Raw genomic sequence first — 21,980 nt, forward strand, 5'->3', positions numbered from 1 at the left:
ATCTGTTAGGGCACAGTCTATTATTTTATGATAAAAGCCCTTGATGGAGCTTTTCATTAATTTGTTATGCCATTTAAGGAGAAGAAATTTTCAGGCAAATGCAATCAAATCTAAAGCAAACTGGCAATTCCAATATCAGCGTAAGAAAATTTAAGGCAAAACTCAGTAAATATAATAAAAAATTACTTTGTAGGATACTGTTGTATAATCTAATAAGAAAAACAACCATAGACATGTTTAATAACAGAGTGCCAAAGTATTTCCATTGAAAACAGCTAGAAATATAATAAAAATTTCAAAGTAACACAGTTAAAATGGTGCTCATATAAAGAGTAAAACATTTAGAGGTTATTTTCTCACACTGCCACCTGGAAGTTAATAACAAAAGCAGAACTGAAGAAAATTTACCATATGGAAATAAAAAAACAAATTTAAGTGGCTTTTAGATCAAAGAGGAAATTGAAGTGTAAAGATACTCTCTAGAAATAAAGGGTAATGAGAAGACTAGTGGTGCTGTCTTTATAGAGGAGAATGTCTGGCTTTACATGCTTTTATTTTTAAACAAGAAGAATAAATGTGCTAGCTTTTCAATATAATAAAATGAAAGATTAGTAAGAAGAAATGAAGACCTAACATAATCGTAGTAGATTCCAGGTGCGTGTCAGCTGCTCGGTGTCAGGGACAATATCAAGGACTTTGTACGCAGTGTTCAGCTAGCCCTCATACTCGCTATGAGGTAGGGACTGTCGCCCTCTGCACTAGACAGGGAGCACTGAGGCATGGGGTCCAGTCACTCGTCCAGGGTCACTCCCTGGTAACTGACAGACAGCGTGAGCCTGGGCGGTGTGGCTCCAGATGCGCTCCACAGCTGTACTATGCTATATGGCCTCTAAAGTGGTTTTAAAAACCCACCAAATTATTACATTAAATGAAGAGATGATTCTTTGCAAGTTCAGCAAAACTGAGACAAGTCTTTGTCAACACTGACCGCCGTGAAAGAGAGAAAATACACATTGAATATTAGTAATGAGACAGAGATTATCAGCATAAATTCGGGAAAAAACGGTAAAAATCATGGGTTAATACTCTACAAAACTTGATGCAGTCACATTGGAAAATCTGGAGTACAGGATGACTTTTTAGGAAGCTTTCACTTACCAAAGTTGACTCAGAGGCAGGAAACTGGAACAGAGCAGGGCCCACGAGCGGAATGGGGCAGCTGCCCTTGACAGGCAGCCGGCCAAGACAGCTGCCCGTGAATTCTCGCAGACCTGTAAGGAACGGATTCAAACCAAGTAAACAGAGCGGGCTATGAAGGGGTGAGCGTTCAGAAAGGTGGTCAGAGCAACATAAAATTAAAGATCAACAATTTCTTACTGACCAGCAATCACCGATTCAAGGGGTTAGGAAAAAAGAGCACACAACTCATGATACAGTAAAGACCGAGAGTGAATTCTGGTAGAGGTCTAGGATCCTTAGTGAGGGAAAACTGCGGAATTGCACCGAGTGACGAAGACGGAAACTTGTTTAAATGGAAATATATACCACAATTCTAGAAAGGCAGATGTCTTAATGATGTAAGATGGAAAATTTCTCCCTAAAGTAATCATTTGTATTCAAAATTGCTGTGGAAACCTGACGAAATGCTACTTAAAAATTTCTAGAAAAAAAAAAGTTTCTAGAAGTGAAAACGAATCAGGATAGCCGAGAATTTTTTCAGGAAACAAAAAGGAAAGGGGAATTTGTTCTAGTAGATAGGAAAACAGTTTAAAGCTGTATTAGTTACGATTACAGAACTGTACATAACAGTGGAACAAAACAAGAAGCCTAGAAACAGACCCGTGTGTGTGACATTAGTCTCTGATAGAGGTGCCGTGTTGTGGGGAAGGATGGTAACAGCTGTCAGACTGGACAGGACCTGAATTTGGGTCCCTGACTCAGACCTGTAGGTTAGGATACTGTTCTGTATAAATTACAGACAAAACCGCTGACGTGGACACCCAGAACCAAAGTGGTTTGGACAGAATAGAGGTTTATTTCTCTTTCATGGTGAATGTGCAGAGGTGAGTAGTTCAGGGCTAATAGGCCACTTCTGCCCATGTCAACCCACAGTCCCACCCCGGGGAGCTGCTGTGACTCATCTTGTCCACCAGCAGGAGAGGAGAGGGGACCCGCCATGCTGGGGCTGTCACTTCTGCTCACACCTCCTCGGCCAGCGCCCGGCCACCAGCCACCAGGCCACATGCAGCCCAGAGGGACGCGGTGGAGCTGTGTGGCCTGTGGCCAGACGTCCTGTTACTGCAGGGAGAGAATGGGTATCCGTGGAGAGTGGTGTTTTCTGCTCCACACCCTCCTCCAGAACTTTCCAGATGAAACAGGCATTTAATATCAAAACCAAACCTTGAAAGTTCTGGGAGAAAACACATGTGAATTGTTTATAGTACCACAGTGAGATAAGGCCTTTTAGCAAGACAGCAGAGGCAGAGATGATGAAGGAATTGTTATTTGTTCACAGTCATTAATGTTAAAAACTATAAAAGGAAAGATATTTTAAATAAAATTAAAGAGATTATCAACGAGGAAAAATATTTCAGACATATATGAAATAGGTTCTATCCTCAATGCAAAAAGGACCATTAAGAATTAATATAAGAAAGAATATCCCCAGTAGGAAAATTAGCATGTCCATCCTGGTGGTTTGGGCAGGACACTGGGTGTCTCAGACGGGGGCCGTACCCACGCAGTGGGACCCTCAGCACCTGCCACTCACAAGAGCTGTGTGTTCAGGCTCAACTCCCTCATCCCGAGACCATTGGGGCCAAATACTCACACATTTTGCTGAAGAAACATGAGAGTTTTACATGTGGCGTTTGACCAGGTTTCTGTACCCAAGTGTGTGAATTTTCATATTATGTGGCGAGATTAAAGGCTATAAATAACCCCAGCTCAGTTGAGCTCAGGTTTTACTGTCACATGAGTTTGTGGAAAACTGATGAAAAACCTTGTGGTCTTTAGGGCTTACTGGATTTATCTACATATTTATTCAATGAAATAATATACAGTATTTAAGTGGAAAAGGACATGTTATAAAATGTGATGGTAAACTCCATTTTTATAATTATATAGACATTTCTCTCCCTCAATGGACATAAAATATTTTGAATGAGAATTGCCAAATATTAACATTTTTTTTCTCTGGCAGTTATTATGGGTAATCTTTGTTTTATCTTTATATATTTTTTAAGATTTTAAATTTAAAAAGTAAGCTGATACTGGTTTTATTATGAGTAAAGATAAAACTCTTTCTATTTTGAAAAAAACAATCTTTTACTTATTTCAAATTTTCTTTTTAGCGATAAGATGTTTCCAGCTTTTGGTTTTGGCGCTCAGGTACCTCCTCAGTGGCAGGTAAGAGGAAATGCCATTTTTAGATTTGTCTCCTACAAAAGCAAACCAGCCTCTTCAGTTCTCTTTGTTCTTTTCAGGTTTCGCATGAATTTCCCATGAACTTTAATCCATCCAACCCCTTCTGTAAAGGTGAGTTAGAAACACTCACGGAGAGTGTCAACTGAAAGCCTCACTGGTGTTTGTTACTTGCTTTCTTTTTGTGATTTAAAGCTACTCAGTTCGCGCTCTAGGTTTCTCTCTGTGATGTATTTCCCTTCTGCCGAATGGAGCAGAGCTGCACCAGCTCGGAGTGGTCACATAACGTGGGGAGGAACCTGCAGGCCAGGCCCCGCCCCGTGCCAAGGTCTAACAGAGCAGAAGAGTGCTCTTAAAAACAGTCAATAGTGTTTTCACATATAAGCTGACTTTAAAAGGAAGCTTCAATGAAAGGAGTAATTTGGTATACGGATCTTTTGACGCTCTTCTCAGAGTAACAGTCACTCTGTACGAGAAAAAGGTGTCCAGCTTCGAATTCCTTGTCACTCAAATGTATTTTGTGGCAGGTGGGCCGGGCTCAAGGAGCAAAGGATCACGCCCCAGTAAGGCCAGCATTTGTGTTTCATTCTTTTTCCTTACATTTTTCAAATATCCAAGTGCTTCCTCCTTTTTACCCTTCGAGCAATTAATCAAAAATGCGGAATCTCCACAAAGTTTATAAGCTTGGAGGAGCGAGAGGAGGTGAGGCAGCGCCTACCAATGCAGACAGCGATGTCCCGCAAAGGGCCCCTGACAGTTACAGAACGTGCGCGTTTCTCACAGAAGGGCCGGTCCTGTCCTCGCCTCTTCCTAAACAGCATTCACAAGGTGGAAACACAGCCATCCTGTTGGGAGACTCTGTATCACGGTTTTCTCCTATTTCCTGAACGCTTTTCCACACCGAACCCATGTCCCTTTGATGTACTTCCACTGGCTGGTGGTGGCTTTTTTTATCCGGACCCATTTGAAACTGGGAATATTACTCGTTTCAAGAACTGTGTTTTGTGCTTATGATGACACTGGAACAATTTTTGGAATTTGTAATTAGTGCCAATGGGTATGGATGACTTAGGCCATGTGACAATTCATTGCAGACGTTCATTTGCTCTGATAACATGGGCCCGTCTTTGGGCTGCCATCAGGTGCAGCTTTTCTACTTTTGGTTTAGTCTGGAAAAAAGAGTCTGTTTGGTTTTAGACAAAGGAGATACTGTACAGAAAAAATACAGCCCATTTGAGAGCCGGGAAGTGGACTCCCCTTTTTGTAATCCCTGATTTATTTGTCCAGAAAAAACGTGTCTCATTTGTTCTTGTAATGCGAAGGATTTTGGTGTAATTCTGTTTTAGTGGAGGAACTGAAGGCAATTGCTATTTGTGAAGCAATTTAATTCGTAGTTTATATACCTTCAGATTGAAAAGCAAGCCTAGATGACAGACATAGAAGAAAATATTCTTGCTGCGGTTTGGACTCAGTTTTCCTGCAGCATTTATCGTTGCAGTAAGATATCACTGCAGTAAGACCCCACTGCTGGCCTGTGCTGATGCTGTTTTTGTTACGGTTGGACTGACTGCTAGTCACGGCCTCACCTTAGGTTGTAAAATCAGCTCGAGGTGTGACTGTTACATTTGCAAAGGTTGGTCACGAGACCACTTATCCCTAAGTTCAAAGTGTTGATGGGAAGTCTGCAATTGGCAGAGGACACAGTCTTGTGAAGCTCTGAAACCAAGGACATGCTGCTCTCATTGACCTCGGCTCTGTTGCACATTTTGAAGCAGGAAGCCTGTTGGGTTTGCATTAACCATCTCTGGAAGCAGGCTTCCTTGTTCTCAGCGTGCTGTGGGGGTTTCCAGAGAACCCCCAGCACCCAACCACGTGGGGCTCGCTAACGTCTGGGCAGCTTCAGCAGCTGCACATGAATGTCGTTCGACTTTCACCAAACCGTGCTGTTAGGACAGCCTGCCGAGCCCAGCGGCCTGGCCTACTTTATGTCCCTCTTCCAGTGGCTGGGCCACAGCGCTGCTCTGTTTCTTCTCCGTCTGGGACTCAGGCCGGGGAGCAGCCGCTGTCGGGATGTGCTGGTCCCTCGGCACAGGGAGAGAGCGAGGTTGCTGGTGGAAGCAGGCAGTGGGTCGGCTTAGACGTGGTGGCGCATCTGTGGGCGTGTGGTGGTCAGAGCTAGTCAGGGGGCCCTGCCCAGGCTCCCTCTGCCAAACACCCGCAGGCCCGGCGGGGCCCAGAAACCCGCGCGCCACTGTTTGTGCAGCAGAACCGGTACTGGACTCGGGAGCGAACACGTGGGACTGCAGCCCGCCACCACGCGTAACCTCCGTGTCACGGAGCAAACCCTCGACTAGAGTGGACAGTGGGTTCACAGCCAGCTGGCACTTCTCTGGCTATGTATGCAAACGTTTTTCCATTCAGTCAGTAACTTTTTCTTACCTCCTGATATCAGTTGTATGATGCGGCCTCTTTTCTTTTTCCATCAGAGTCTCATTCCTAAAACACATCAAAATTAAGCATAATCATAATCCTACTGTGGATTAATGAATCATTTGGCTGAGATGAAAATAAATGCCTTCTCCTGGGGGCGGGCAGCATTCATAGGTTGGGGATGGAACCGAGTTGTGGCATTTTGGATCCACATGCAGCTCAGAGCAACTCCTGAAGGTGGACGTTTGACTGTTTAAAGCACTGCATGTGGATACGTATGTATAATAAAGTAGCCGGCATGGGGACTAGTGAGCAGTTAACTGTGCCTGAGAGTCTGAATGCTGCTTGTCTCTTCTAGGAATCCAGGGCATTATAGAGGCGTATCGGGCCTGCCTGCCTCAGATAAAGCTCTATGGACCAACCAATTTTTCTCCAATCATCAATCATGTGGCCAGGTTTGCTGCTGCAGCCGCTCAGCAGCGGACAGCTTCTGTAAGTGCCCTGTCGCTGGGGACCAGGGTTGGCTCTGTGTGGCTGCCAGTGCCGCTTTGCTATGGATTTGGTCTGGCCAGAGACAGACACAACATGCAGCAGTGGCAGTCATCCTGGGTTTGGGAGTAACATCTGCTGTCGTTGAATTAGTGATCATTACGAACAAGAACAAAACAGCCCTTGTACCGGGAGTCTCTTCCCTGTCTTTTGAATTAAGATTTTAGATAGGTTCAACCCTCAAAAATGGCTTTTGTCTCCCTTTTTGGAGGCAGACCTAACAAATGAAGGCGTGAAGAGACTTAGCATGCCAGCTGCTGTTGCAGAATTACTTCCCGTAGTAAGAAGGAGTGAAGTAGACACCATGAACCTTGGATGCCAACACTCTCCTAGCTTCAGCATTCCCAGAGGCAGGCAGGAATATGGCGTCAGACAGCTGCTGAAGGAATGAGATAAGGGGACTCCTCGGCCCGAGGACACACAGCACGTTAGCTGCCATTACAAATCTAATTCCCATCCTAGACTTAAATGACCCAAAGATGGAGTCACAACTTCATGTGACATTTTATCACTTTCTAAAAAGGGTTATCAGAGACGACAGAAATGAGAAAGAGTGCCCCCAACCTGCCAAACCATATGCATTTTTTAAAAGTATATTTTAGTTTGATAAACAATTCTCCTTCTACCATAGTTGATCTTTTAAGAACAGAGTTGCCACTTGCTCCCGTTATCGCTGTTTCGCCATTTAATATTTTAGTTAAGTCAACGTGTTTATACAAATGTTTACGAAAAGTCTAATCTTTGACATTTCGACGTCTTGATTGCATGGATTTATGCCAACCCTATTTTGTGGTCTGTTGTACTTTTAATGCACCTGCAGTTTTTCTGTCAGGAGATTCCCTTGTCATCAGACAATGCTAGAATATTGTAAGTAGATGGGAAGGAAAACCAGCGAGAAAGACGAAGTACCCCATGGAGCGGGAGGTGTCCTCCGCTGTGGCTTTCATTGTTGGGAATTGCATCTGCTCAGTGGCGCCCTTTCTTTCTCGGCAGCAATACTTTGTGCTCCTCATCATCACCGACGGTGTGATCACGGACCTCGACGAGACCAGACAGGCTCTGGTTAATGCCGCCAAGCTGCCCATGTCCGTCATCATCGTCGGGGTGGGCGGTGCCGACTTCAGTGCCATGGAGTTTCTCGACAGTGACGGGGGCAGTCTGCGCTCCCCGTCGGGCGAGGCGGCCATCAGAGACATCGTCCAGTTCGTGCCTTTCAGACAGTTCCAGAATGTGAGTACAGCTGCTCCTGGTCCTGGGACACGCTGCGGCGTGGCCAGTCCACAGCCAAGGAGTGGAGTGGTGTCGGGGGCAGAAGATGGGGGAGTTTTCCATTTTTAGAGCCCTGGTTAGATCGGGCGTTTGTGCGTCAGGCTGAGTACTTGTGTGCCCCTGCAGCCTGTGTGGTAAACTGTTAAACCGGTGCTGTTGTGAACGTCTTAAGACATAGGTCATCTTTACTTACGTGACAACAAAAACGCTTTACAAGTGTGTGGTGAATACCAAACTGGAAACTGATTTGACTCAAGTCTCTCAGGAGACGGTTTTACCCAGTTTACTCCAGTGGTGACGTCTTGTCAAAGTGGCACAGCTTCACACCAAGATGTTGACACTGGGACACAGTCAGGGTCCCTCATCACCGGATCCCCATGTCACCCTCTCCTAGCCACACCGCGTCCTTCCCACCTTCCTCCTCTCGTTAAGCCCCGGCAGCTAATCTGTTCTCCATGTCTCTCATTTTGTCACCTCAACCACAGTAGAGAAGTGGCATCAGACAGTGTGGAACCCTTGGGATTGGCCTGTGCACTCAGCGTAGGTCTGGACAGTCACCCCCACTGCTGCACGTGCCCCTTTTTATCGCTGAGCACTGTTGCGAGCGTGGGTATGCAGGGCGACCCCGGTGCTGTCCAGTTTTTGTCCTGAACAAGCTGCTGTGAACATTGTGCACAGGTTTTAGTGTGAACCTAAGTTTTGTTTCTCCGGGATAAGTACCAGAAGTACAGTTCTGGGTCGGGTGACCGTTGCATGTTTAATTATTAGAGACACTGTCAAACTTCTCCAGAGTGGCAGTGCCGTTTTCCGTCCCACAACGATGGATGAGGGGTGGGCAGGGGGTGGGGTAAAGAAGCAGCAACATTAGGGGTCTTTGTGGTGATGAGACAGTTGTGTATCGCACTTGTTGTGGAGGTGACACAGTCTGCCCAGATGATGAAGTTACACACACACTCTCACACGAGTGCGTGTGGGACAGGCGAAACCTGAGTAAGGGCTGTGACCCATCCCAGTGTCAGTGTCCTGGCTTTGCTGTGGTTCTATACTTAGGAAAGGTGCTGCCTTCGGAGGAAACTGGGTAAAGGGGACATGGGACCTCTGCATTATTTTTGCAACTTCCTGTGTACCTAGAATTATTTCAAAATAAGAACAAAAGGTGAAAAGTAATACGGAGTGGATGCAAGAGCCACAGTTAAGGTACAAGTGTCACCTCAGTTAGGAGCGCGACGCCTGCCGGCGGGTGGTGAAGCGTGACGGGGCTCGCTGCGGCCCGCAGTCCCCACGGCAGTCACGGGCGGCCCCTTGTCCCCGCGCCGCGCCGAGGTCCCGGCCTGGGCGGTGGCTGAGTCGCGTGCTCTCCGTCCACAGGCCCCCAAGGAGGCGCTGGCGCAGTGTGTCCTGGCCGAGGTGCCGCAGCAGGTGGTCGGCTACTTCAACACCTCCAAGCTCCTGCCGCCCGGCGCCGCCGCGCAGTGACCGCCAGCCCGCGCCCCCGCCCACGCGCGCCCGCGCCCACGCCCACGCGCGTCTCGCGGCCTGTGTCCCTCAACGCCTGTGCCCACGCTTCCTCCGGAGGACAACGCCGGCAGCCTTTGCGCAGTCGGTGCGGTGACTGCTCGTGACTCGTGGTCCTCGCCGTGGGGCTGCCCGTGAGCAGCTGCCGGGAAAGCGGGGCGTGGGGCCGGCCCCTCCCGCACATGAAAGGGCCGTGTGCGGCCTGCCCACGGAGAACGAGGCCCCGTGGACGCCGCGATCTCCGGCTGCCGCGCTCGGCCGGCTCCAGGCCCTGCGTGCGCCGTGGGCCAGCGTCCGCGCTGCGGACAGGAGCTCTCGGGGCGGCGGCACTGGCCGTCCCCGGGCCGGCGAGCGCTGTCCCCTGGGCTCCGAGCCCCCACGCTGCCCCACGGCCCCGCCAGGACTCACACCGCCGCCGCGTGCCGCCTGCGGGGCGGGGCCTGGGGCGGCCGAGCCTGCCTGCGTCCCGTGGTCCCCGTGGTCCCCGCGGGGATGCGCACCCACACCCTGCCCGCCCACAGCCGGTCCCCGCGGGGACTGCGCACCCACACCCCGCCCGCCCACAGCCGGTCCCCGCGGGGACTGCGCACCCACACCCCGCCCGCCCACAGCCGGTCCCCGCGGGGATGCGCACCCACCCCCTGCCCGCCCACAGCCGGTCCCCGCGGGGATGCGCACCCACCCCCTGCCCGCCCACAGCCGGTCCCCGCGGGGACTGCGCACCCACCCCCCGCCCGCCCACAGCCGGTCCCCGCGGGGACTGCGCACCCACCCCCCGCCCGCCCACAGCCGGTCCCCGCGGGGACTGCGCACCCACCCCCTGCCCGCCCACAGCCGGTCCCCGCGGGGACTGCGCACCCACCCCCTGCCCGCCCACAGCCGGTCCCCGCGGGGACTGCGCACCCACCCCCCGCCCGCCCACAGCCGGTCCCCGCGGGGACTGCGCACCCACCCCCCGCCCGCCCACAGCCGGTCCCCGCGGGGACTGCGCACCCACCCCCTGCCCGCCCACAGCCGGTCCCCGCGGGGACTGCGCACCCACCCCCGCCCGCCCACAGCCGGTCCCCGCGGGGACTGCGCACCCACCCCCTGCCCGCCCACAGCCGACAGCGAGTCCTAGGCCCCACGTGTGTGCATGGGAGTTTGTCACAGCGCGTAGGCCGCTTCTTCCAGGAAGGCTGCGAGGACCAAACACAGACGGGGAAACAATCCCATTTCCTTTTTACTAATGATAGACTACTTGTGAAGAAAAGGCAATTTTTATACTTCCCTTGCTAAGGTCCCACACATTGATTTGTACATTTCTACAGTCATGTAGACATTTTTTTTGGTAACATTTTTCGTTTGACTTTTAAACTCATGATAGTGGTTCTTTATTCATCAAAATCGCGTTTTGCATTTTAATTATGTGCTATTTCCTAAGCCCAGAATGTACTGTATTAATCATAAAACCTGTTATAAATTTTTAAAAACCAACTGCTGCGTTTAGAGTGGACTTTGCATGCTTTCTCTTAAGAGTAGACGCCCCACCCCCCACGGTTGCCCCTTAGAACATATTCCTGGGCAAACCTATCATTGGAACAGACAGTAATATCTTGCTGAGGACCTGTGCCAAGTCCTATGCATATCCACATACTGGGCAGTCATCTTGTAAGGCCTTAAGGGTAAAAACTGCATGTTTTTCACATGTCCTCACATGGATGTACCCTGTGCCGTGCTGACATCCCTTTCAGTCTGCCTGAAAACCTGCAGCGCAGCTCATGTCTCTTGTTCTGTGAAATCAGTGTCTGGCTACGGGACTTAAAACATGCCTTTCAAGTATCTTCGGTCTGATGAGACGGAATGCGTGGGCTCAGCCAAGGTCAGGCTGAGCGGGGACCTGTCTACTGCTGCGGCTGCCCAGCCGGTGGCACAGCTGCCAGCTTCCCATTTGGCTGGGCCTCTGGGTGAGTGCTGCGAGGTACCTGACCAGTCGTCCGTTGCCCTGGCACATGGCTTTAGTGGCCAAGTCATCCCGACATCAGTGGGGGGAGGAAAAATGGGTGGTTCTTCCCACAGCTGGGAGCCTTGGTTGCCTCGTGTCCTAATTTCAGTTCTCTTTGTGTGCTTGCTGACAGCACATACATGTTGCTGTGGTTTTCGAAGTTTCCTGTTTTAAACACATGAAGCCTTTCAAAAAAGGATTTGCACATGTCCTCGTCGCAGTGAGAGCTCGTCGCATCTCACTGGGCTGCCTCTGTCACCGGCTCCTCCTGCCCTGGGCACTGGGGACGCTGGTCGTGAGCGCCTGACTTCCTGGGCCAAATAACACTGCTTCTGTCACCTCTGTCACAGGGATTTTCTCTTCACTATTTCAGATTCCCTTTGAAAATTGGGAAAATTCCCTTTGAAATTTTATTATTATTCATTCATGATCAGGTTCATCAGTAGATGCCGTGCTTCCTAAGAACTGTGATTCCAGCAAATTAAGGTAATGGATATCTTTCTGCAGTTTTGAGTAAGAGCAGTTCCAATTTCTAAATTATTTTATAAAATTCGTATAATTTCTATGTTTCAACTCATCGCATGTTGATTTAATATTGTTTTATATTCAGATAGTCTTTTTCCCTGCTGTGCCACCATTCATTCAAGTGCCATCAGTTCTTAAAATACGTTTAAAGAAACAATCACCAGGCTGACGTTCACACCTCCTATAATCAGACACAACACGAACACATGTGGGTTGGCGCTGCCTGGACAGACGCGCTGCTTCTCACGCTGGTACTGACACGGTGGTACCTCCTAGCACCGTCACCCACCTGTGCTTGGAACAGAAAGGTTCTCGGCCCGAGGTCTAGTTGGCCCGGGGCCTCACGCCTGCTCCGGGGGCCGTGCCTCCCAGCCGCCCAGGGTAGAGCAGGCCCCACGGCTGCCTTTTCCTCCTGTGCATTTCCCCTAAAGCCATCTCCAGCAAATGTCTCCCAGTCTCTGTGTGCGGTTGCCAGTCATGGAAGTGGCACATAAGTGAGTTTGGCTGAAACTGCGAGAAACTATTTTGTGCTTTTTGGATGTCGTCATACTTGACAGTAAGTGTGTAAGTTACAAATATATGAACTGATGTTAAATACATCTTCCATTTGATTTCCCTTTGCATAAAGTTATTTCTTGATGTGATATAATAGTGCCTTGTTTTTATTTTTATTCTGTCTCTAAATGTTATCAAAACCAGTAGAAAAGTTAGAAATAAAGTGAATGTAATATTTTAGGTGACCTGTATTCCATATTTTACTAAATTAAAGAGTTTGGGGGTTTTATTATTTTATTGGGTTTATTAATTGAAACGATATTGACTGCATTCAAGATACTTTTCTGGGTACAAGAAGGGAAAGGTTCCCAGCTTATAGGTTGGGTGGCCTGAGAATCTGGTGCTGATGTTTTATGTCACATTCCCTCCGCTCCACCCTGGGGAACTGGGTCATTCATTAGCAGAATCCTATCCATGCCCCTTCCTGTCCGTGCCCCTTCCTGTTTGGACTCTAATTAAAAGCCAGCTCTCCTGAAGAACCTCTCCTCTGCAGCCCTCTCAAGTGCTGAGTTCAGTCCTGCTCCCCCACTGGGCTGGCCCGCAGGTGAGCGAACTTGGTCCTCCTGCTCTGACAGCAGTCGCCTCTGCAGCCCTCCAGCCTGCAGTGTTGTCACTGTGTTGGCTCTCTGTCCATTCCTCCTGATCTTGTCCGCACCTTAGCTCAGCCCTGCTCCTAAGGTGACGACACCCTAGACCTCGTGTTCCCAGCAAACCCCTCCCTCATCTCAGCTTCATGTGTCGGTTTCCCAGCTCACGCCCTGCCGCGCCACAACTCCTGAATCGTTCTCCACGGCACCGTCTACCCACGAGTCCTGCGGCCGCGCCACCTCTGCTGCTGCGGCCCTCCCGTGAAGCTTCTGCTGCTCTCCCAGTACCTCCCCCCGCTCCTGTTTCGGCTTTACTTACTGGTTTCTGTCCTCTTCACCCACTCGCACGGACGGACGGTCCGAGAAATCAGGGATTCTGTTTCCTTCGCTCACTGCTGCATCACAGAGTCTAGAAGAGATCATGGCATTTAGCAGGTGCTCCCTAGTGGATGCCGAAATGAAAAGTCACACAGGGTTTTATGACGCAGAGGAAGCAGATGAGCCTCCAGACAGAGAGATGGACACAGCCAGTGGCTCGGAGTCAGGAAGAAGGGTGGGCTGGCACAGTGTTGGTACATGTGCTGCAATAACCCTTCCATTTCCTAACTGAACCTCTGCTCACTTTTACAAAAGGGATATCAGAATTCCTCTGTATTAGTGGTTCCCATTCCTCTCTGTGACATCTGTGGCTATGCCTTTCTGAAGGACCAGCTAAAGCTGGCATTTCCCGTTCTGATCGAGAATAGAAACAAGGCCCCAACATGGCTGACCTGACTGTTACTTTGCTCCTGGACGTCTTGGGAAATGTGTTACCTGCAAAAGTCTTTGTCGGGTGTCTGCTACTATTACCAGGTTAGTCCAGGATCTTCATGACTGGGAACGCTGCAGTGTCTCTGTCCTTGTGACACAAAACTTTGTTTTGTGACTGTAACTGGGGCTTGGAATAGGAATCTCTAAATTCCCTTTCAAGTTGAGGATTCTGGTGCAAACACCAGAGGCTGACTGACTTAAAGCTGACGCAAGAAGCTGCATCACGAGCCTGGTTAACCAGCCTTAGCACGCACCACGTCTGAGTCCAGCGTCGCGTATAGTGTTTCCCTGAAAATAACACCCAGCCGGACAGTCAGCTCTAATGCGTCTTTTGGAGCAAAGATTAATATGAGACCCAATCTTATTTTACTATAAGACCTGGTCCTATATAATATAAAACCAGGTATAATATAATATAATACCGGGTCTTATATGAGACCGGGTCTTATATTAATTTTTGCTCCAAAGACACATTAGAGCTGATGGTCCGGCTGGGTCTTATTTTCGGGGAAACACAGTAGGACTCCAGCCAGAGGGTCCCTGTCGCTCAGTAGGCAGAGAAGAGCAACTGTAAGAGGGACGCGGGGGACTTACTGTCTAGAAATATCAGGTCTTATTGATTAATGAGGCCATTTGTTTGACCTTTGAACCATGACTTCTAGTCAGAAAAGCTACAGCAGGAAAAATATAGCCAGTCATAACACTCATCGAGGAAAACATGCAATTTTACTACAGTGTATGGGTAAGGTAATTAAAACATGAATTTCAAGTATCTTTGGTTTGATTAGATAGACTACATTCCAGAGCAGTGCCATGATTAATATCTTCCCAAGATTCTAGAAATTCCTCATAGAAAGATAAAATCTTTACTCTCTCAGGACTCTGGCCTGAGGCAGGAGGTCCAAGCTGAAGCTGCCAGAAGGGCTGGCTTCTCCTGAAGCCCCTCTCCTTGGCGTGCAGGCGCTGTCTTCTCGCCATGCCCTGCCCTGACCTTTACTCTGTGCACACACACCTGGTGTCTTTTTTCTCATAAGGATGAGGACACCAGTCCTTCTGGATGAGGACCTCACCCTTATGACCTCATTTCACCTTAATGACCTCCGTGAAGACCCCATCTCCAAATACAGTCACACTGGGGTAGGATGTCAGCATGGGATTTCAGGGGTTACAGGTCGGTCCAGAGCAGTAAGCTTAGCAGCGTCTGCAGGGCCACGTGCAGCCTGCCCCCCCCCCCACCTACGCAGAAAAGCCTTGTGGGCAGGTCAGGCCCCAGAGGCAGATGAAGGAGTGGCAGTGTCTACAGTGGGCGCTGGTGACTCAGGAGTCCCCGAGGCTCAAGGGCAGACCCCGGTGGTGGCAGCGCTCCCCCTTCTCCACCAGCCTGTCACCACACACAGCACGGGCACCCAAGCACCTAGAAGTGCGTTGGCGTTTTCTCAGTCACGGCACACGGGCTTCGGAGTTGGTGCTCTTCTTACTGTCCTCACTTCATCCACTGCTGTTACCACTCCCGTGTTCCTGCCCCCCACGGTCACGATCTCTGATGCATTTGACACACAGTTCCTTAGACACGTATATACTTTGGAAAGACATACAGTGGTTTGTGTGTGTTTTCAGGTGGGAGGCCGGACGCACTGCTTTTGTTAACAACAAAAGGACACGGGGTTGGGAAACTGCTCGGTAAAGTCATGGACTGTCAGAAACGTTGCTGTGAGATCTTATCAGTAAGACTGAAACTCGGCCAGGAGGATCTGGGTCATTCTGACAGATGCAGCTGGTCCACACAGATGAGGGGTGTCTGTCTTGGCTGAGTAGTTGCCAAGGAAACGGGAGCCAGAGTGTGTGTGTTAGCCCAAGCCTGATGCTGACCTCTTGCCTCCACGGGAGCCTGTCGAAACATCACTTCTAGGTGGTCTCCACTTTCCCCGACACCCTGTAACAACGTTCCTTCCCTGTTTGGTGGGACACCTGTATGTCCTCTGCTGCACGGTCTCTCTGCTGCCGCAAGTTAATGAACTTGGCTTTGTTGGGCTATAGGTTTGTCCCTGATTGTCTTTATTAGGAACGTTCTATAAAAATCTACATGCATGGTATTACTGAGGAACTCCTTCTTTCTGCTAACTGGAAAAAAAAATCCACACTAGTTTTTGAAAAAGATCTATGTTCTTATGTATAAATCTAATTTATTAGTTCTAATGGCTGGATAGAATTTTACCTTAAAAACACATCCACACTCGCCCACCCTCATTCCCCTGTGCCATGTATTTTTAAGGCCATTCTCCTGGTGTAGACACCAGAGTTACTTCCAGTTCATCTGTACCACAAACAATGCATTTCCTTTCACCTTTTCTCTTGGGAACCTGCTTGAGAATTTTCTAGATGTGTATCTCATATAGTACTTACTGCTGAGTTATGTGGAGTACTGTCAGAATTTCGCTAAGTACTACCAGATCAGTAGTTCTGACTTACACATTTGTCAGCACTTGGTATTATCTGCTTTCAAATATTTTCCAGTTTAATGGGTACAAAAGGTGGTATTCCATCTTTGTTCTGATTTGCACGAGAACTCAAGCATCTTTTCAATGTCAATTACCTATTATTTTGCTTCCATGAGTTGTCTATTAATAGTCTCTCTCCCTTTAAAATATGTGCTTTCTGTCTTTATACAAATAAGGCGTAAGAGCTAGTTTTTGTCTCATTACAATTTACAAGTGAGCAGAAATGAGAGAACAGTGGCGAGCTGTCTGCATGGTACTTCCTGAAGTGTAAAAGACAGTGCCTTGAGATCAGACCCATCATGGGCCGATGTTTTTGGAGGCAGTTGGCAGAGACGTGGAGCTCCAGGGATGAGACAAACGCTGGAGGAGAGAGTGGACCATACTGTGGCATTCAATATGGATGAATGCCGAGGAAGAAAGGCAGGTGGCGGTTCCAGAAAAAGCAAGACCAACTTCCATGGAGGGTTTGGTTGGGGTAGTGGTAATTAAATTTGGATAAATAAGATTTAATCAGTAGGAGGGTCTAATAGGTCCCTGAGCAGAAAAGTCACGTGGTCAAAACTGACTGCTATGGTTTGAACGTGGTATGAATGTGTCCCCCTCCGCAATTCATAAATTGAAACCCTAACCCCCAAAGATGACGGTATCAGGAGAAGGGGCCTTCGGGGATGTTCTGCCCTCACGAATGGGATATAGGAGGCTCCAGAGGGACCCCTTGTCCCCACGGGAGGACTCGGTGAGCAGGAGCCTGCTGTGAGCTGGGTAGAGGGCCTGTGGGGTCCTGGACGGCCAGCACCCAGAAGGTGAGAAACGGGTTCTGTTACAGATAAGCCATCCGGTCTGGGCTGTGTAGTTAGAGGAGTGCAAATGCACGGAGACCACGATAATTTACAAAGACCTGATTTTTCCCATAGCAAAGGGCCCGAGACAGAAGACTAGTGATTAGAGCAGATTGCAGGTAAAAAATGAATGTTTATTTGAATTGAACAGAAAAGATGTACTGAGGTTAGCAATGGAAATGATAAAGGAAAGATAATTAGAAAGATCTGAGAAGGAAAAAGGATTTGGTGACACTACATAAACAATGGAAGGGTTACTGGTTATTCTTAGATTTTAGTTTGAGAGAGAAATGAAGATGATATTATCTGAAATAGGACAGTTTGGGAGTGGAAATAAATGACAGAGGAAGAGCACAGATTGCATTGGCATTAAATTTTAATTACAGAGTATAAGGGGACAGCATATTATTCACAAGCTCAGGATTTTTATCCTTTGTGTTCTCCTATTATCCGACTCTTTTGGGCCCTATTTCCACCTTTTCTTTCTGGCTTTTCTAACCCGTTTCTGCATACAGACTCCCATTTATCAGGTATTAACAATTTATCCACATTCCTTTAAACCCTGAAAACACCAGCCAACCTTCTGTACACCTTGCCATGTTTTTTCGATTCTCGAACACCAGCTTCAAGGACAGTGAGTTTTACTAAGTGGTACCTTCTATTACAGTGGTCAGTCCATACGTGGCTTACCGAATGTGTCCATGTTGTAGGCTTCTTGGCTAACGGAATTCGTCAGAACCGTCTCTGCCAAGTGCTGTTCTAATGACCATCTCCAGGGCCTCGGAACAGGCTTATTACGCAGAACTTACTGCTACGCACTACTCGCATTTATTAGAACTAATTCTGTACGTATTACCACTTCCGACATCAGCCCGGCTTCTGGCCGCCTCACTGCATGAGACTTTGGTAATTGTGCTAATGACAGCTGATTCATGACAACTTCCTGAAGTACACTTAATTCATCTGGAGATTCTGTAAATAGCTGTACACGTAGCTTCCACAAACTATACGGATATGTCGGTCCGACAGCAGGCTGCCCTCCTAACCTCATCACTTTTCACTAAAGCCGGAGATGAGAAGCTCAAATCTGGCACCTGTTGAAGCAGATGCAGGCGGGACATTCTGAGACGGTCCCGTTAGCCTCTGTGAAGATGGGGGTGACCTGATTCCCTTGAGTCTGTTGAGTCACGACTTGGGCAGACTTGCCTTTTAAGCTGGTCTGAGGGAACATGTGAGAGTTTGTGTCTTTACACAAGGGCACGATTTTCCCGGCACGCTGCTGCCATGTGATGTCTCTGTCTGATGACACTGCTCCTCGGGGGTTCTTCCACAGATCAGAGCTCACAGCCACCATCTCCGGTCCCCTGCAGGCCCAGCTGCTGGATGATGTGACATCTGAGTGACTGCTCACCTTCACTTGAGAGAAAACCACCTGACTTTTGACACTTTATTAAAATATCATACTCCCCGACAAATAAGAGGTAATATGCATGTACATGGAACGTTTATCCAAGACTAACAGTGCCACACAAGACTTTAACACACACACAAAAAACTTAAGAGACAAAGTTAGTGAGTCAGAGCCAAGACCAAGCTAATAAAATGGAGGGAAGAAACATCATTAAGAATGGAAGATGAAAACCCTACTATGTACAATTAGGGAAGCACCAACTGTGCGAAGTTAATGACAACAGATGACAGGGATGGTTTTGAATAATCTTCTCACTTCTCTTACTGCATAAGATACAGTCCCGTAAGTCCCAGTAATGAAGCTGGGGCTTTGTGTGATTTCTCAAGGGTCCCGGCAAGGTCTTTTCCCATCATTAACGTAAGCCACAGCCTGGGTACAAACTCTGTGGGAACCAGCGAGGTCACATCTGAGATGCCCCAACATTTATTGCTGGGCCTCTCCTATGGCTGCAGTCGGCAGCACCTCTTCCTGGCTTGGGCAGAAGGAGCCATGCTGATGAGTGACCGGCGGGCAGTTCCTCTGAGGGACACTGCCCTTCTAATGGGCACGGCCTCGTCTGTAGCAGAGCCTGCTCTGCGTTTGGGTTTGTCCAGTGCTTTCTCTGTCAGCCCTCTTCCTTTATCGTCACATCCTTTCCCTTTACGCTCTCCTCCTTCGCAGTTCTCACTGTGTTTCTAGAAGAAGCAGAAGCAGAGAATCCGTAATGGAATCATCATCGAGGACAGTGGAGTCTTTCGATTCAAATACGAGGGCTAAGGATCAAGACGAGGACAGAGACGGTCCAAATCCCGTTAGTAACGGTGTCCTGTGTGCCTGGCATGCTCGCAGGCTGTGCTGATGTGATGGAGAGTGGCACTGGGCTCCACTCAGACGCACGTGCGGTGCTGGGCCGCACTGCGCTGTGTCCCCGCCCACGGCTGTCTTCTGTGGGTCCTCTCGCTCTCTGAACTAGTACATTTGGTGCTCAGCCCCTTTGCTTTGCTATTAAAATATTTGCTTATTTATTTTGCGAAGATGAAATTTTAAATATTTATTTTTTAATAAAAGTATTAAGCGAATACCATGAACACGCTATGGAAAGTGTGGTTTTCTTCCTGCATACACTCGTGGGAGAGCCTCACGGAGAAACTCATGTCTCTTCCTCTATCATCTCCATTCGTCCCATGGGTGCCTGAGCTATCATTTCAGAACCTATTGTGCTTAGTGTCTTCTGTAGAACTTTCATAGTGAGAAAACATCATCCGCCCTTCACTGGTGACACTTGGGATCAGTTTCAGGGAGGCTTGTACGAGGTGTGACGTAGAGAACCTTACATAACACACTGCCTGATACATTTCTTGACCCCCCTTAATTCTTTACACAAATTATTATTTCTACGATGATTCAGTGAGGCTGGTTTACACTGTATCCTACCTTTCACCACCGTGGTGCATGTTTGGAAAAGGAAGAGGCAGTTTTCATCTAGTGAGTGTGACTGACTATATATTTGCTTTACAGTTTTCTGAAAGAGCCACATTTAGAGATAATATAACGACTAGACTTAGAAACCCTGAAACCTGCTCTGTTTTACAGAACATACCCTCATAGGCTTATTATGAGAATCAAAGAATATACTAGAGGGTGCCAAAAAAGTATACAAGTGGACACTTTGGTCAACGTTGCTCAGTCAGAAGTGTCTGGACACTGATGGTAACCACTTCGAGCACCTCTTGTAATTGCAGAAGTCAAAGGTGACTTGTATTCATCTTTTGTTATTGGTATATATTGAGTATTACAATTTTAATACAGTTTTCTTTTCTTAAAATGCGTATACATTTTTTTTTTGGCATCCTCTATATGTAAAAGAAGAGAAGAACAGTAACTTTTGAGTTTCCTGACACTGCTAGGAATTGGGAGGCAGCTCGCTGTAGGCCTGGAAGTCTGACTACCTGGAGTGTGAAGAGGAGTAGTTTCGCTCTGTCACTGCCTGTGATCTTAGCCAATAAACGGATCTGGACCTCAGTTTCTGCATCTATAACATGAAGGGCTTGAATGAAACCGATGAGGTTATTTCTGGCTTTGAACAGGTGTGATAGATGATTGAGTATCTGTGAACATGTTCACTGGCTTGTTGGTAAAATGTTACATATTTACAGGTGTATGTTTGTCATACACAGTTGATTCTCACTATCGCACAGCAGTTTTGTTCTGAATTAGCAAGTAGCAGACGGACAGCTGCTCCTGGGGCAACGCAGGCTGAGGTCCCTTCGAAAGGCTGGCCTGACCCTGCTGTCAGCCCATCAGGGCGTCGCCTTGCTTGCTGGGTACTGTGTGCGGACACTCATTTAGTGGGTGTTGCTGCTTCATGACACTGAGCTCCCGGCCAGCAGCTCCCAATTGTACCCGAGACTGCTCACCTCGCACATGTCCGCTGTGCGTGAGGCATGGCGCAGCCTCCCCGTGCCCACGCGACAGCACTTCCGCACAGGCTTGGGGCATTTTGAGCAGGACAAACGAGGCAGCACCACATGAATGTGAGAAATATAAGCCTTCAAAAGACCATGGAAAGGTCATTGGTTTGGTGTGAGCTGAAGGAAGAAGGTAGCGTGTCTCTTTGTTGGACCTCAGTGGAAACCTGTGCCTCGGACAAATTAAATTCCGGCTGCTGCGTACATGTGTCTGTCTGCGCATGACCACAAGGGCACTGAAAGCACTGATTCTGGGGTTCCGAACACTCCCGGTGAGTAGGCAGATGTGCAAACACAGAAGCCACAAATAACGTATACGTACATGTATTAACACCACCTATAACAAGCCCGTGAGGACTAAGTGTGATGAGAGATGGGGCCACAGTTCACACAGCAGTAAGTACTATACATACAGTGGTCATTATTCGCACTAGATGATCCACATTGTCCCAGGCTCCGAAACGGAGCTGAAGTGGGAGCCTGTCTGGACACCTGGGCCCCGAGCCCGGGCCATTACTGCCGTCCACTCTCCCCGCTTACCACAACGGTCTGCTCTCTCTTCAGCTTGAGGAGTCTTGCAAGACCAGCTTTCCCTGTGCCTTCCCGGGGTGCTTCAAACATTTTGGGGGTCTCTGGTTTGGGTGGGAAGAGAAAGGCAAGTCCTTTCGTTGGAGACGTTGCCTCTGTGGCTGGAGCCTTCTTGAGAAGCACTCTGTGGACAGGAGAGAAAGGCTGTTTCAGACAGCACTGTCCAAGTTCTGGAAAAACCCACCAGAAATACAGTCCTTTCTCCTAATCCGTGAAGCTTCCCACGGATAACTGCACAGACAGTTGCTTGTTAAGCACATGCCATGGAAAAAGTCGATCACTGCCATCACAAACCAGTTCTCTTAGAGTTTACAAAGGAAAATGGAGTTTTAAAAGTCATACCTGGCTTTCCTCATGAGGAGCTTTTCAGAATCTGGATAATGCACTAGAATTTCTTGCAGGGTCTTTTTGTCCAGAGTTAAAAGGTTGGTGAAGCCATGGGCCATCACGGTGGCAGTCCGACGGTTTCCTCCTGCTGCTGCTAGGAGGC

The 21,980-nt window shown here is 48.4% G+C and overlaps 2 protein-coding genes across 4 annotated transcripts in view; one reads left to right on the top strand and one right to left on the bottom strand.

Moving 5' to 3' along the window:
* Positions 1 to 9,663, top strand: part of CPNE3 (copine 3) — a 36,922-nt gene extending 27,259 nt beyond the window's left edge. For all 3 annotated transcript variants that reach the window (XM_081070964.1, XM_081070963.1, XM_081070965.1), the window contains 5 exons: positions 3,354 to 3,408; positions 3,486 to 3,537; positions 6,212 to 6,345; positions 7,396 to 7,632; positions 9,040 to 9,663. In XM_081070964.1, the coding sequence (XP_080927090.1) occupies positions 3,354 to 3,408; positions 3,486 to 3,537; positions 6,212 to 6,345; positions 7,396 to 7,632; positions 9,040 to 9,147 (586 nt within the window). In that variant the 3' untranslated portion in view covers positions 9,148 to 9,663. The remainder of the gene's footprint in view (positions 1 to 3,353; positions 3,409 to 3,485; positions 3,538 to 6,211; positions 6,346 to 7,395; positions 7,633 to 9,039) is intronic.
* Positions 9,664 to 17,099: 7,436 nt separating this feature from the next.
* CNGB3 (cyclic nucleotide gated channel subunit beta 3) overlaps positions 17,100 to 21,980 on the bottom strand; it is a gene marked incomplete at its 5' end in the record, with an annotated part of 53,954 nt that continues 49,073 nt past the window's right edge. The window contains 3 exons of the mRNA XM_081070246.1: positions 17,100 to 19,129; positions 21,443 to 21,614; positions 21,833 to 21,979. Of these exons, the coding sequence (XP_080926372.1) occupies positions 18,896 to 19,129; positions 21,443 to 21,614; positions 21,833 to 21,979 (553 nt within the window). The 3' untranslated portion in view covers positions 17,100 to 18,895. The remainder of the gene's footprint in view (positions 19,130 to 21,442; positions 21,615 to 21,832; position 21,980) is intronic.

Source organism: Rhinolophus hipposideros (assembly GCF_964194185.1).
Source record: "Rhinolophus hipposideros genome assembly, chromosome: 13".
NCBI lineage: Eukaryota > Metazoa > Chordata > Mammalia > Chiroptera > Rhinolophidae > Rhinolophus > Rhinolophus hipposideros.